We start from the raw sequence: 15,654 nt of genomic DNA, 5'->3' as shown, positions 1-15,654 counted from the left end.
TCTCAGTTATGGATCATGATCCCTCTTATTTAACAGCATGACCTGACGGGCTTGCTAAGACCAAATCCAACAAGTGCCACGGAAAAGATCCAAATTTCTATCACGTCAGCACTAAAACTAGTGTTCGGGAATATGAATAATGAGCTAAAATTCTCCCTACTAATCGCATAGGGTATAGCAGCCTGCAGGCCATTTTAGTGCTGACGTGATAAGCGTTCCTCCTCAGGCATTAAGACCGCTTTATTCAGGAGAAGAGCAGGCCAAGTGCAGATTTAAATAAAGCTAGTCAGAACTTTCGGCATTTCATTTTACATGCACTTTATTATTTTATTCAATACATTTTGCAGTCTACAGATCCGGCATTCAAACTTTGAAGAGAGAATGGGGACCCTCTACCAGCATGTTTTGACGAAAGTCCCAGAATGGTACAAAGATCCTCACACTATGCAAGTTGTTATTCTTTCGGAATTTCTTGTCCTATATCTCGCTAGCAAGTGCATGCAAATGGCTATGCTCGTGCTGATTCCTCGCATGAAATCTCATTCTCCTCGTCGCCAAAAACAACTCTACACTGCTATACCTGTCCTGGTCCTCAAGACAATAGTCATGCTACTACTCGTACCTACAATTGACTGGTCGTGGTTTCTGAAGATTTTTTCCACGGATGCTGCGCCCCTACGAACGACATTCATTTCCGAAACTACACAGTCCAATGCTGAATATCAGTTTCAAGTATGGTTTTTGATGGCAATATGCTACGTCTTTGAGGCTCTCTATCGTCCCTGTGGCTTGGAGTTGTCTCTTCACCATATTGGCCTGCAATCTATGAATTATTACTACTGGTTTTACGGCCGAGACACGATTTCTGCAGATGGTGCGCTACAACCCGTTGCTAGGGGAGGTGTTCACACTCTGGTTGTGCAGTTCTTTGCGCTCATGATCGTATTTGGACCTGGATTGACAGACGGGCTGAGCGACCTTGTGTTTTTACTTTACTACACCGCTCCGCCAGCTCGTTGGGCGAGTCAATTTGTTGTGAAGGCCACTTCACTCGCGGCAGCCATTGGGCGATGCATTCAGTGGACTGTGCTCATAGGCTATGCGACTTGGCACTGGCCGCTGCTGATGGAAACGTTGGGGCCGTTGGAAAAGTGGTTCTTCGGATTGATCATTCCTCTATGGTTTTGGACGGAGTTTACGGAGATACAAAAGATAAGAGGAATGGGCGGCAAATTTAGAAATATGTATTTGATGGGTGGACATTCTTCTAAGAATGATTAATTGTTTTTATTGAGGATGAGATTACTTGTCTACTTCATGCATGTCTTGGGATTTTTGGCCATCTACTATGTACTTCAGCGATGCGGGTGAACTGCTGCAAGGAGAGAAGAAGCGATAGGCTCGTAGATAGCCAGAAGCTTCAAATTTTAGTTATTTATCTAAATTTACTTCTCACGTCACCCCTCGCCGAGCTCGCCGAGTTTCTGCGGAGTATAGAAGGAGTCATTGGTGAGCATTCAATGTTAAGCTAACTAATTGACTAGTTAGTTCAAATTGCTGCTTTTTAATCCACTTGCCTGCTATACAAGAAAACTTCCTATTCTAATCACCTGGCCAGTAGACAATGAGACTAGTAGCCAATGGTCAATATTTGGAGTGGCATACCTTAGTACCTAGTACCTTAGCTTCTAGTAGTATGGTTTTTCCATAAAATCCACTCGTCATCCATAGGACATCAACCTCATATTCAATACAACCCCCCTTCAAATCCTCAAGATCCATCGAGCCCAAATATCAGGGAATATTGTTAGAGAACAAGGCAAAATGACAATTCAATCTACAAATCAAAAATCAACAATTAGTCATCTAAACCCAAAATCCCCTCATCACCAATCAACCCCAAACAAGAAGGCGGTAGCCCCGAAAAACCGATGATGTATTGCTCTCTCCACCCGCAAACAGCTCCAGCTTTAATTCCAATCTACCTCAAAAACCACTGCATAACCCATCATACATATTCCAACTCCTCATCATGCTTTCCCGCAGCGCACCCCGTCTTCTCCGTTTGGCCAGCCGCACCGTTCACCCCAATCCCCTCACAACCCCGCAATCCCGGCCCGCTCTCGCTTTTGCTCTTCGCCGTAGCTCCCAGCTTCCAAGCCGTCCTTTCCACGCCTCTGCCACCAGAGCCAAGGGTATTCAGCCCGACTCTGAGAACCCCCGTCCTCCGAATACACCGGTTGCTGGTGCGGCGTCGCACGTTACTGAGCCTTCGTCGTTGACGCCGGAGGAGTATCATGATTACTCGGAACATTATTTCAATGTGTTGATTGCGGAGCTGGAGAAGGCGCAGGAGGAAGGTTCGGATGTTGAGGCTGAATACAGTGTAAGTTTTCTCTTTGGGTCTCGTGCCGGATTTCTTCGTGGATGAGTGTTGCTTCTAGTGGGCCGAGGAGCTCTTTCTGCCTCTCTCTCTCCACCCACTGAAGCATTATCTTTGCTTTTGGTCTTTTTTTATCTTTCTCCGTTCTGGTTCTCATTCAAATTCCATCGCAGGCCGGTGTTCTCAACATCACCATTCCCGCGATAGGAAGCTACGTCCTCAACAAGCAGCCCCCCAACCGACAGATTTGGCTCAGCTCACCCATCTCTGGACCGAAGCGCTTTGACTGGGTTCTCGAGGGTGATCGCATGCACGAGAAGCAGGATACTCGCGAGTTTTCGCATGGGCAGTGGATTTACCTGCGTGATGGAAGTAACCTGACAGAGATCCTGAATGGGGAGATGTCGTTGGCTTTGCCCAAGGATATCTATGGAGTCCTGCTTGATGATTAAATCTGCGGTTACCCACTGGCAGCTTACCTCATGAGAGGACATACTATATTATCGGCGTCTTGTGACATATTGTAGTTTTATGTGCGTGAATGGAATTCAGGACTTTTTGTCATGCGACGTATCAACTTAGGTATTGGATTTGAACTAGATGACCATGCTCTAGTTTATCGGTGTTGGCTATCTGATATCAATTTGTTGGATCGTATGGCCTTGATCAGCAAGTTGGGTGTGAGAATGTCTCAGTGTAAGGAGGGTCACCCATTCAAACCCTTCCTCAAGTCAAGGCGAGATTCGCGACTAGTCAGCCTTGGTCCGCGAACGGGAACATCGTTGAAGGCGGCATGATCGCAGGCGACCCAGTACTGACAGCGCTAATGCTCGACGGGGGTAAATGGATGGTCCAGCAGTATCCAGCGATAAGGCAAGTTGAGGACGTTTTATTACTGGCACGCGCATGCGAATTTCGGAGCAGGCAACACGAGTCAAGGACCCCGAACGACAGGCTTGACGCTGCAAGGAACACGGGTATCGTTCATGCTCGAATATGGTTGTAATGTGCGCCTCTCCGGTTTCGCCTTGGCGTAAGGTGTAAACTTCAGTTTTGAGTCTCGTGTCCTTCACGCTTGCACAGCAACGCCAGTCTGCTGGGTGTCCGCCTTGGGGAGATCGGCCTAGAAGAAAGGAAACATGTCAGCACGCCGGTCAAAAGAAAACAGTCCGCTCATAACGAAGTGAAGGCAACGAAGATTAAAGCTATTACATACCACATCAAAGATCACTCGGATCATCAGACTGCAACTCGGACACACGCCGATGTCCTCTCCGTCGCGCAGATCGTCGATGGCGATCTCGAAACGGTCGCCGCACGGGCAGGGGAAATGGTAAATCTGCATGGCAGGATCGAAGGTCATGTCTTCGATTTCAATCTCATCATAGATGGAAAGGGAGTCGTCGGCCATTTTGAAGGAATTTGAATGCTCAACTGCGGCTTTGAAGGGTTTGTGAATGTGAGAAATATTTATTATTCTCGGTGGCGGACTAAATTTTGGCGGGGGAGTCATGTGATAGGATATCAATCTATGGGGGTTTTGATTGGTTCTTATAACGATTGTATACTGTCAGGTACTCGGAAGCCATGATTTGAAGGAAACTTTAACCTTGTTAATAATGGAGGTCTTGTGACCAAAGTACAGCAGCATCAATGTATCACTTCCGAGCCTGCAATGCTTAGTGGAGGTCTAAAGGTTGATGGATCCGGCTTACCAAGAACTGAACATATAACTAACATTACTGTCCATGAAGCCTGAATCGGTATTTATTATCTATTCGCCCAGCCTAGCAATCTCCATTTTCACCCCTTCGACCTCCTTAGCAAGGACTCCGTATCTTCGCGCAATTTCCGCCAGAGTGCTACTCCGGTCTATATTGCCAGACTCAGAGGTCGCACCCTCAACATCTCCGTAACGTCTCAACTCTTCAGTGGCTATCTCACTCCGCTCATCAAGCCGCACTCTCGTCTCACAAAGGTGTTGCTTATATCGACCAAGTGCAGACAGTGTCTCGGGTGTGTATAGCGTAGCTGCGATTTCAAGCTTAGTGACCCTGTTTCCGAGATTAGCAATCACGTTTTTTTTTTCAACTCTCGATGACACTATTCTCTAACACCAGTAGGTGTGATTTTTGAAGGGAAAGGGATCATGGCTCACTCTAATTTTCCCTCAACCCCCTGCGCCACAATGGCCAAATGATCAGCTCGTGCCCTTGTTGCCCTTGCCAGAGCTCCGTGCTTAACCCGCTCCAGAAGAACAATCGTCCGCTCTAGTACCCGAGCCTGTACTGAGATTACCTCTGCAGCCGCCGCGGCCATTTGGCGCCGCGCTAAAGGTAGTTCGGATAGCTGAATATCGCGGAGAGCCTGGACTCGAGCCCGAAGTATAGTAGACAGAGGCGGAACAGGAGCCATTGACGTTCTGACACGGCGGTCTCGAGCGCGGGCGCGAGAGTGGTGGTTTGAGGAGGATCGGGCTAGGGCGGGAAGGGTGCGTGATGTTTTAGATTCTGGCTCCGGTTCAATGGCTGCGGGGTCATCGGTAGATATCGCTGCTATTGTACGAAGGTCGTGAAGTGCACTGGAGAGGATTTGGGAGAATTGTTGGATAAAGGTGGGAATGTTGGAGTAGAAAGTCTCGAATTCGTGGGAAAGAAGGGACAGGATGTCGTCTTGTCCTTCTGCTTGCTTCACATCTTGAGGTTCTTGTGCGGGAGTTTCGGACTCAATGGCTGCTCGAGGAGTATCAAGGTAGATCGATATTATGGCAAGGTTCTCATGGCACTGGTTCCAGTGGGTTAGTTGCAATCATCCCAGGTAAGCGTATTAGGTTACCCACCTCATCACGAAGCTCGCTGTCGGACGCAAACGCCAGCTGCCTGAGTGTACGCTCTTTGATTCTCTTCTTCGCGCTCCTTACTTGACATGACTTCAAGTCCTTTTTGAAATAAAGATTAGATCTCAGCTCTTGTACTGTTCACAAGTTATCACTAACCTCCACAATGGCCTCCCGGGCTGGGTCTGCCTTGGCACGACTTGACCCATCGGGATTCAATAAATTAGTCGTGAGATTCTCATAAAGTCGTTTGAATTGGGGATTGTGTTCCAGAATGGAGGGGTCGCAAGGGGGAATCATGGTGGTATGGGGAAAAGAAAGGTTCACCGCCAAACGGAATAGTAGATCAACTGCAGAACAGACTCGGAGCTACAGTACGGAGGTAACCGCGATAATATCTTGCCGCGCATCAAAATGGGCACTTGATTATGTAGTATATACTAGTGACTAACATTGGATAAAAGGGAATGCATTATTGAATGATAAAAAATACTATCTGATAACCGATTTTGGCATTCCACGTTTCTTTCGTTATCGTACAGATGAAGCTGCACACCAGCTTCAGGCTCAGCTTGATCCACTTCTTCCCCATTCTCATACCGAGAAGCAAGTTTCCCTTCTAATGAGCAAAGGGATTCGATAGGATGAGATGAACACTTGAGTATTGTTGGAAAGATGAGAGAGAAGATGCAGATAAAGTTCAAGCAAATCCATCCCCAAAGATCCAGGGCGAAAAGGTGTCAAGATTGAAGCCCAGCGGAGTCGAGGCTGTAGGTGCCGAATCCAGGGATATTCGAAGATAAGATGGGGTGAAAAAAGGGGGGGAAATAAAATATTTACAATGAGAGGGCTTTTTTTTTCTGACTGGCACACTGCATGAACCAGAAAGAAATAAGAGCTGCATGGTTAAAAATTGTAGCAACTGCAAACCCTCGAGTTGCTTTGGGCCATGAAAGATCTGGCTGCAACTTCGAAAAGAAACGAGGAAGGGAGAAAACAAATTAACGCTCAGAACGCAAATCAAAGCAAGATGTCTCTTGCGCCTTGAGAGGCAGCAACGATCGGTCCACAGAGCATTCACTCCTCCTCGCTTTCCTCCGAATCCTCGTCCGACTCATCCTCGCTGGACTCGTTATGCTCGACCGATGGCATAGGGGCACCTCCATCAGAGAACCGGGAAAGATTGCTCTGAAGCGTATTAATCCGGGCCTCTTGCTCGTTGCTGCTCATCGGCTTATTCTTTTTCGGCTTAGGGGCCGCATACCCAGCAGTCGGGGCATTATCCTCGTCATCCATGATGTTTGGAACGTTCTTCTTGACGTAATCAAGAAGCAACAGCAAAACAGGGTTCGGTAGTTCATCGATATCGAGCTCGATCTCGGCCTCTTGGGTACCCTGCAAGAACAAGTAAGTGACTGGACGTTGGGGGTGATATGGGAGCAAAAAAAAAAGTCTACTGAGACTTACCTTGAGAGCAGGAACGTTACTCTGGATAATTCCAAGAGCCTCATGCATCTTCTTGTCGGGAAGGCTACTGATCCCATTGGAGATGATCTGCTTTTCATGATAAGACACGAAGCGCGTCTTATCCTTGAAGCTCTTACCACTGCTGCTGCTCTTCTTGTCTTTCTTGCCACTAGTACTGCCGCTCTTCTTGACTTCCTTCTTGCCCGACTTAGGCTTGCTAGCCTTCTTAGCTGGGGGTGTCTTTTTCTTCCTTTGCGTGATCATCTCCACCTGACGCGACATCTCTGCGATCTGCTTCTGCAGCAAGCTGAGTTTCTCGTTATCCTCGTTCTCGCTCTCTTCCGCATCTTCCTCGCTTTCTTCTTCGTCCGAATCAGCTTCCTGCTCATGGGGAGGGTCATGCTTCTCGAGGAATGCCGGCAATTCTCTCCACTTCTTATCAAAAACCTCTGATAGGCTCTCGCCAGCTAGGTATGTCGGATCTCCCTTGAGGTTGAACCGCCAACAGTTCTTAAACATCAAGCGGATGTCTGATTCGAACTCCTTGGCATTCTCATACTGGCCAGTCTTGAGCTTGCTTTGAATAGTCATCAAGTCCATCGGCTTTTTAATCACGTTGTGATAGGTTGGAATGTTGAGGGCAACGGGGTCCACGGGGTAGTAGAAAGCAAGTGCAATAAGTTGATGCTTGGGCTTGTGGAGTTCATCCAAGACTTCCTGACAAAACCGCAACTCCCAAAGATATTTCTTCTTCTTTGGTTTGGTGGAATACGGCAGGTCCCGCTTAGGAGGGTGGATAGAGCGCTTTGGGCGACCATCGGGGTTGAATGAGTCGCGACGAATAGTAGGCAAGCCCTCAGGACCCAGCGCAAAAGTAGTGGGAGCACTCTGGGGTGAGGCTGCCTTGACGGTTTGGCTGCCAAGGGAGGTGCGAGGCTCCCGTCGTGGAGCTGAAGTTTTATCAGAAGATTTCTTGGGCTTCTTTTCTTCCACCTCATCAGCCTTAGGAAGGCTGAGCATCTGCTTATCGAGAGTTTTCTTCAGCTTGACACCCTCCATGGTAACCAGGTGATCCGGGCCATTGAAGGTCATAGAGTTGTTGACCATCAAAGCGAAATCCTCCTCAAAAGCCTGTGGGGAAGTGTACAAATTGTCCTTCAGTTTGCTCTCGATTGTACTCAAATCCATGGGTCGGGTAATGACTTGAGTGTAGTTTGGGATGTTCAGCTTCGCAGGATCCACGGGTTCGCGATAGAAGCGTGAGTCGTGCATGCGCTTCAAGCTCGAGACGCACTTCGTAAGGAATTTGTGTTGCACCTTAGTGACGCCAGACTGGCTGGAGCGGGGGTTCTCAGCGGCGGGTTTGGGCGCTTCCTGAAGCTTGATGGCGGGTGTTCCATTTTCGCTGGTCACCTTGGTACGCTTGGCCGCAGGTTCTTCGGCGCGATCTTCCGAGCGTTCGCGGGAGGCTTTGGATGGGGAAGGGGGTGCAATGGGTGCATCTTTCATTTCATAATCTGTCCGAAGGGGTGGCAGGGCTGGGGTCGCAGACTCTGTAGTAGGGTGATGAGGAAGTTCTGTTTTCAAAGGCTGTGCTGCAGGCGCATCTGATGGACCATCAAGTCGCATTTCAATATCATTTGTCCCATCAAATGAACCTGCCGAAGCGCCAACAGGAGTAGGAGCCGGCTCCTTAGGGGTAGCCTTATCCTCCTCAACTTTCTCAGCGGGAATCACGGATTCGGGAGCTTGCGACTGAGCTGGGGTCGCCGCTTCGGATCGCTTCTGGTCGTGCACGGTGGGCTCGGCAGGGGTATCGTGGGCTGGCGCGGGAGCAGCTGATGCGTCGACAACGGGGGCGGGTGATTTGGGGGGAGATACAGCACTGCCTGTTCCGTTGGTAGAAGCAGCAGGCGCATGGCCATTACCATTGACTACGGCTGTGTTGTTTTCGATAGGGGTATCCATACCGGCCATCTTGACATCGGTGGTCGCACTGAAGGTAACGCGATCAAATCAGCCTACATTGCCAGGTAGGCAACCAAAGGCATGCATAGCGAGCACTCACCTGGTAGGCGCAACATCAGGCGCCGTAGGAGATGGAGGGAGCTGGGTTTTCTCCTCCTTAAGCACAGGAGGAGCCTCGGGAGGCGGAGTCGCCATGAAGAATAGTATCCAGAGGGCGTAGATACAAGCTATATGGTGATGTCACGGAGACTGGGTTCTTGGGGATGGACGCGTTCACAGAATTTCTTGAAGAGGATTGGATACACACTTCCGCGCACAATCACACGCAAGCTGTGAGAGGGGCGGAGGTAAAACGCGGAGAGGGGCGGAGGGAAAACGCGGAGAGAGAAAGCGCAGCGTGATAAGGAGAGAGTCGGGGGATAAGAGAAGTGGAGAATGCGATCGGAGGTGAGGAATTTATAGCGCCAAGAAAGTGGTGAGGTAATCACGTGGGCGGTGAGAGAACACCGAAGTAGGTAGAAACCCGGTGAACAAGCTCACGGATTGCTTTCAAGTTGTAAGCACAGGGGGGAGTTGTGAGAAAAGAGGAAAGTGGATCTCAGAAAAAAGGAAAAGGAATATAAAAAACGATTTCAGACAAAAAAAAGATTAATCTCAAAAAAAAAAAAAGAGAAGGGCAGAAAAGGGAAAAAGTCAAGTAAGAAAAGGAGAATGGGGAGGTTAGGGAGCCTTAACAAAAAGGGTCACGCGTCGACGCGAAATAGCGCGTGTTTTTAATGTTTAGAGGGCAAGACCAGGTAACCAAGGATACGGGCGGTCAGCAGCAGAGTTAGTCCAGGACGGAAGCAGAACATCGAGCGGATGGGGATGCCAGAATCCTTAAGTACAGACGGCCGCCTTGCTCTCTCCTCCTGTAAGTTCCACCAGCCACGCTAGACCAAATCCAACCGGGTCCACCCCTTTTTCATTGGCGCTGCCTTGATGCGACCCCTGGATGCTTCATGCTGATTGGGTGGTCTTGAGTATGGTACTGAAAATTTTTCATTTCATCATTGACTCCGTGAATGGGGTACGACCTGAGAAAGATAAGAATAGAAAGAACGGATACCGGGGTGATTGTAAAGTCGATGTTTATTGTTCTTAATTCACTCGTATTTTTATTAGTTCTCAATTTTCTTTGGGATGGATGGTCAATCTGTGACTCTTTGCCATGCGAGGGATACCTCCGGGCTCATACCAGAGAAGGCTTTCATGCCTGGGTGTTGCCAACCCTAGGGTTATCCCTGAAAGCAGTTTAGCGTCAGTGACGAGTTGACTTCCAGACGTCATGCACGTGACCTTTTGCCTTGGCGTGGCCGAGTCTCGACAAGCTGTGTATTTAGTAGCCTCCGTACACTCCGTACAGGAGATATACTCCGCACTATCTTTTGAATGTGGATGTTGTCCTTTAATGTCCTTGCTGAAGATATTTTTAACTACCAAGTGGAATCCCCCCTAGCTGTCATGGGCCCCCCCTTTGTCCACTTATTACGGCAATTTTGAAATCAATCAAATAAAAAGTGGTCTGCGGCTGACTGCACAGCCAATCGGGCGAGGCTGCACTTTGGGCCCTTACAGATTAGGCAGAGTTGGTCACATGTGGCCAGATCATGACAAGTTATACTCAAGTCAAATCTTGAAGTAAGTAAAGTGGATATGTATAAAGAAGATCGGCGACAAAGAAAATATCAAAGGTTAATCTCACTGTCAATTTTATGAGTCACTTTAACCTTCAAAATAGAAGGTTCTTTTCAAAGGAGCATGCCTACTAGGCATGAGTGCCAGCTTCGACCACCTGGGCTGAGGCTCATCGAGGCACTGATCTGAGGTCTATCACTGTTGACAACAATGAAACGCATTCCATGTTTCTAATATTATAAACTTGACATTTCAGATAGTATTTAATTAAATACGCAGTAACATGTATATAACATGTAAAACGCCAGACCAATATTTAAAAAAAAAAAAAAAAAAAAAAAGGTTTCCAAGGTTGTACTTCCTGTGCACATGTGCGATATATGTAGTATAGCATATACATGTAATAAGTACTAGTATAGGTAATTTCCTAATATTGAGTTCCTAATATTTAGTTTATATAGTATATATATAAAATTCTAAAAAAAAAAACTTGTTTAACTGAGATTAACTTGAGAAAGTGACATTTGAACATTTGAAAGTTAAATATTATACAGATACCTGTTGACTACTACTAACATTAAATGCACAGTATTATAGAATATCCCTTCAATATTCCGATGTCCGTCCAGATATCTGTTCGAATTTGATCTATATTTACTACACATGTATATATAGCGTTTATCAGCCCATATCAGGTTCCGCGTCTATGCATAAAATTTGAATATTTGATGTTCAAACATTATGTTGAATACCTTTAAGATTATATAATAACTGGACCGAAGAATGTTTATGAGGTTCCAAGGCTAACCTCTGAAGAGTTACTTCAAATGTTCAAATGTTATTTTCCACAAGACATCTATAGATGTATACAATATATGTATTTTGATGTGCGGAGACTTGGAACATTCAATGTTTGAATCTTGGAGAACCAACATTGAATGTCCAAATGAAACCTTTGTTGAAATGTTGAAAATGTCTCTCAAGCTCGTACAATATCATGTGCATGCCTCGAGCCTGGGAACATTTGAACCTGGTCTAGATATATGGTGAGTGCATATCTAACTTGCTCAGGTGGTGTAGATGGACGAAATGTTCTACTAGAGGCTCCCAACCTTCAACGTTACAGGTGCAATTTTACAATCCATGGATTCAGAACTCGAAAATCTGAGCATTCCAAGGTTTGAAATGTGAGGTCGAAGGTTACTAGTATGTATTCCAGATAGATTGCTTCCAACGTTTCCCGGAACTCATCACTTGAGTCTTGAATGTTGGACTTGAAACACCCGTAGACCCAGAAGCAAGATCTGATTGAAGGCATCAACCATGTAGTCAATTGGCATGTACATGGATCATCAAATGGAAATATTTTTAGTAGTCTTTAATCAACTTGAAGGTACTTTTTCCCCCTTCCAAGTCTGGAAAGTCAGGCTACGATCCTCCCGTGCTGATTAGATAAGGACCTCACTCCCACTAAACCAATCTAGGACTAGCGCCTGGACCGGGAGTCTACAGAACATTTTTTTCCTTTCCGCATCGACTACGAGACCATCAGAGTACCAGAGCCCCCAGCCCTTTGTTCCCCAGGGTTTGTGAAAAAAAGTCTTCTCAGGTGTCTCCTTGTGCTTTAGGGAACTCTATATTTCAACTTTGATCAACCTACAGATATCAGAAAATCCAGAAGCAACTCCAACAGAAGGCCAAGAAAAAAAAAACCTCCAACAAAATGGCTAAGAAGTCATCTCGCCCAACCACCAAGGTCGGTTCGGCCGCGTCGCTAGCCGCTGGCCTCACGCAACCTACCAAGTCTTCTATTCTTCGAGCTGCATTTTCGCCTTCCGAGTACCAATTGGCCCTGTTCGCCTCGGTCATCCAAGGACTCGATGCGCAGCATCTGCGCATCCACGACACCAACACCGGTCGACTACAATGCGAGCATGCGCTGGGACCGAAGGAGATCATCACATCATTAGACTGGGGATACTACGGTGGCCAGGCCAAGAACCGCGACCAGTCAAAGAAGAAGCGCAAGCGTGGTTCCGATGTGAACGGTGTCGATGGACTCGACCAGGGTGATGTTGTCGTTGCGTTTGGAACCAGCACCTCGGAAATCCGCTTGTTTTCTCCGTCGGAGGATAAGATTGTCGGTACCTTGACCGGTGCGCATGAGAAGGGTATCAAGGACTTCAAGTTCACCGCTGGGCGCCCGGCCCAAGAGGCTTGGAGTATCGGTGGTGACAACAAGCTCGTGCAGTGGGATCTGCGCACTGGAAAGACTCTACGGTATGTAACTTCGAAATTCGGACTGCCCGTACTTGGGGCATGCTCAAGCTAACTTTTACCTTCTTTTGCTTTACAGAACGATTCATCTGCCTGCATCGTCTGTCTTCACTGCTCTCTCCCGCCCCGTCCCCTCCAACGTGCCTGTCATCTGTGCTTCCCAGACATCCTTCTTAATAGACGTGGAGAACTCCGAAGAGGAGCCTGTCAAGTTCCCCGCCATGCGCAACCAGATCCACAGCGTCATTTCTTCGTCCACCGAGTCGGCTAGCTCTGGCTCATTCCTTGCATCTGATGGTGACCGTTTCATTAACGTTTTCGATGCCTCAACCCAGAAGTTGGTCCGAAACCTTGTGGCCGAGCAGGATGTGACATCCCTGTCTTTGCACGATGGTACCCCCGAGAAGCAAATCCTTGCTGCTATCACGGAGGATGGCACAATTGAACTGTTCACAAAGCCCTTTGCGCAACCTGCGCAATCTGGCAGTGCTAAGAGCAACCGCAAACAAATGACGCAAAAGGCAAATGCCTCTCTCAAGATCGTCCGATCTGAGTCTTCCAATGCCTGTGTCCCCGTGGTTTCAACCTTGTTCCACGGCCACGAGATTGTGATTGCTTACGCCGAGGGTGGCGTTATCCCTGTATTCGAGCGCGTTAAGTTCCTTGATGAGACCACCGACGAGCTCGCATTTACCGGAACCAAGTCAGTTGCAAAGACAAAGGCAACCTCCACATTGGCATCCGTGTCAACAAATGGTTCTAAGGATGCTGGTGAGAGCCGAGTGGACGAGACCAACACCGCTGTACAGTCTGGTATGGCTGTCGACGATGATGTCGACATGGATGATACCCAAGACATCGCTTCCGTATCCGGTGACGAGGACTCGGACGTTGAAGATACCGTCAAGCCCACAGAGAAGAAGACCAAGTCCTCTAAGCAGGCTCCTGCTGATGATGACATTGAGATGGACAACGCAGAGTCAGAAGACGAGGAGGAAGAGGAGGAGGAAGGTGCGGAGCCTTCGTTTGGTGAGCTCATTCGCGCCAATAGAGGCCAGGAAGTCGACGTCGAAGCCGAGCTTGACGATGACCTCAACCTCGGCACCCTTGTCCCTGGCAAGCCTGCCGCCGCCGTTCAACAGATCCCCACTGGTGTCTCGCTAGCTACCGTGCTCACACAGTCACTCAAGACAAACGATAACGCCCTTCTCGAGTCATGCTTCCACACCTCCGACATCACCATTATTCGCAATACCATCCAGCGTCTTGATTCTTCCCTTGCTGCTACTTTGCTCCAGAAGCTCGCCGAGCGCCTTTCATCCCGACCTGGCCGCTACGGTCACCTCATCGTTTGGGTCCAATGGGTCTGCGTTGCCCACGGTGGTGCCCTGGCTGGTCACCCGGATCTCCTCAAGCGTGTTTCCACCCTTTACAAGGTCATGGATCAGCGATCCTCCAGTCTTTCATCCCTCCTTATGCTTAAGGGTAAACTTGATATGCTTGATGCGCAGCTTAATTTGCGCCGTGATATTCACAGTCGTAATGATGGCATGGATAGCGAGGACGAGGACAACATTATCTACGTTGAAGGAGAGGATGAATCCGACAGTGATGCTGAAGGCCAAGCTAAGCCGCGGACAAAGTCTATTCGTGAGCAGGCCTTTGACGAGGACGAGTCAATGATGAACGGCGTGGATGACTCTGAGGATGAGTCCGAAGATGGCAGTGAGGACGAGGACGAGGATGAGATTGAGAACATCTTGGACATTGAGGCAGAGGAGTCGGCTGGCTCTTCTGATGCCGAAGAGTCTGAGGAAGACGAGGATGAGGACTCGGACGAGGCGAGCGAGGGATCCCTCGCGGACTTCATTGCCGATACCGAAGATGAGGGGTCTGATATTGCCATGGAGGAGCCTGCGCCTAAGAAGAGCAAGTCCGGTGGCAAGAAGGGAAAATTGGGGAAGAAATAAAATAACATTGAGCATTATAGGTTGTTGATAGACGATGGATGCGATGTGTCTTGTTCTGTATGAATCTGGGTGGAAAGATAAGATGGCTTTCTGATTTCTATTTGTTCATTATTGTTTACGGCTTACAAGAATTCTATACTGGATGCATTTCTGTCTGCATTTTATTATCGTTCAAGTTTTTGTGCAAATTTCTTTCTCGTCTAGGAGTAACAGAACCTTGAAACAAGCTTAACCCAACATCCAGTGTTTTCATTCTTCACATAAGTACTATACACATTTACTCCAAAAGCTCAGCCCCCTTACAGGCACCTGAATACAACACAGTATGCGCAGGAATCCCCTCCTCACCCAATGGGACCTCGAATGTAACGGTCGACTCATTGGAGGGATACTTAGTAATGTGCCCAAGGTAACTGACGTCGGCCGTATCAAGTGCTAAAATGGCACCGTTCTTCCCTCCAGAGACCCAGGCCTCAGCCGTGGAGTTGGGGAGGGTGATATGTGCTAAACCTGATAAAAAGATGACCCATCTTTTCATTGAAAAAAGTGTTAGCTCAAATATACTTGGGAACCTGAAATTAACATGCTTGTCGACATCTGGGCAGGTGGTGTTCGGATTCGATATGTTTGGGAGGTATGTGTAGACTGTGGTGGTAGTTATGAAGACAATCTTCCTCCAATTCTTTGGAAAACCGCCAACAGCAAACACGAAAAATGAAGGAATTTTCAAAAAGGAGATTCATACTGATTCACGGGCGCATTGTGTCTTCCTCCGTCGTACTTCCCCGGGATAATGGCGTACGTGGAGTTGTTTGCATCCTTTCCATCAAGGGGGCCTAGATTCAAACTTTTGGAGCCAGTTGTACCAGCCTCAGAAGAGGTTGTAAAGCCTGGCTTCAGGGCCCAGCATTCGAGGGTTGAGGCATTGTTTTGAGCGCCGAGGACTGTGACATTCAATGTACTGGCAGTCGCGATGGTAGAGGTGAGGATCGGAAGGAGGGTTGTGAGACGCATCCTTGTGGTGTTTAGAGGTCAGAGTAATGTCAAAGGTACGAATTTGAAGAGGAAGACTCGGA

General features: G+C 47.9%; 7 protein-coding genes across 7 annotated transcripts; 3 read left to right on the top strand and 4 right to left on the bottom strand.

Annotated features, from left to right (window-relative positions):
• Positions 1-444: 444 nt before the first annotated feature.
• On the top strand, positions 445-1,281 carry N7466_004707 (uncharacterized protein; the record flags this gene model as incomplete). The annotated part of the gene is made up of 1 exon (XM_057164104.1): positions 445-1,281. One exon carries the CDS (start codon positions 445-447, stop codon positions 1,279-1,281), a length of 837 nt encoding a protein of 278 aa, XP_057022785.1.
• Positions 1,282-2,032: 751 nt separating this feature from the next.
• On the top strand, positions 2,033-2,835 carry N7466_004706 (frataxin family protein; the record flags this gene model as incomplete). Its single annotated transcript, XM_057164103.1, has 2 exons — positions 2,033-2,386; positions 2,557-2,835. The coding sequence occupies 2 exons, from the start codon at positions 2,033-2,035 to the stop codon at positions 2,833-2,835; spliced, it is 633 nt and encodes a 210-aa protein (XP_057022784.1).
• A 617-nt stretch (positions 2,836-3,452) lies between these two features.
• dph3 (CSL family zinc fnger-containing protein) lies at positions 3,453-3,794 on the bottom strand (the record flags this gene model as incomplete). Its single annotated transcript, XM_057164102.1, has 2 exons — positions 3,453-3,506; positions 3,600-3,794. The coding sequence occupies 2 exons, from the start codon at positions 3,792-3,794 to the stop codon at positions 3,453-3,455; spliced, it is 249 nt and encodes an 82-aa protein (XP_057022783.1).
• Positions 3,795-4,157: 363 nt separating this feature from the next.
• N7466_004704 (uncharacterized protein) lies at positions 4,158-5,519 on the bottom strand (the record flags this gene model as incomplete). Its single annotated transcript, XM_057164101.1, has 4 exons — positions 4,158-4,437; positions 4,542-5,167; positions 5,223-5,321; positions 5,379-5,519. 4 exons carry the CDS (start codon positions 5,517-5,519, stop codon positions 4,158-4,160), a joined length of 1,146 nt encoding a protein of 381 aa, XP_057022782.1.
• Positions 5,520-6,296: 777 nt separating this feature from the next.
• On the bottom strand, positions 6,297-8,849 carry N7466_004703 (putative transcription regulator BDF1; the record flags this gene model as incomplete). Its single annotated transcript, XM_057164100.1, has 3 exons — positions 6,297-6,614; positions 6,687-8,682; positions 8,755-8,849. The coding sequence occupies 3 exons, from the start codon at positions 8,847-8,849 to the stop codon at positions 6,297-6,299; spliced, it is 2,409 nt and encodes an 802-aa protein (XP_057022781.1).
• Positions 8,850-12,054: 3,205 nt separating this feature from the next.
• On the top strand, positions 12,055-14,578 carry N7466_004702 (WD40 repeat and Utp12 domain-containing protein; the record flags this gene model as incomplete). Its single annotated transcript, XM_057164099.1, has 2 exons — positions 12,055-12,611; positions 12,688-14,578. The coding sequence occupies 2 exons, from the start codon at positions 12,055-12,057 to the stop codon at positions 14,576-14,578; spliced, it is 2,448 nt and encodes an 815-aa protein (XP_057022780.1).
• Positions 14,579-14,855: 277 nt separating this feature from the next.
• Positions 14,856-15,592, bottom strand: N7466_004701 (uncharacterized protein; the record flags this gene model as incomplete). The annotated part of the gene is made up of 2 exons (XM_057164098.1): positions 14,856-15,108; positions 15,324-15,592. 2 exons carry the CDS (start codon positions 15,590-15,592, stop codon positions 14,856-14,858), a joined length of 522 nt encoding a protein of 173 aa, XP_057022779.1.
• Positions 15,593-15,654: the final 62 nt, after the last annotated feature.

The sequence above is a fragment of the Penicillium verhagenii genome (assembly GCF_028828195.1).
Source record: "Penicillium verhagenii strain IBT 33310 chromosome Unknown utg000005l_segment0_segment0, whole genome shotgun sequence".
NCBI lineage: Eukaryota > Fungi > Ascomycota > Eurotiomycetes > Eurotiales > Aspergillaceae > Penicillium > Penicillium verhagenii.
Note: the sequence above shows the minus strand (reverse complement) of the source record. Positions and strands in the feature narration are given on the sequence as shown.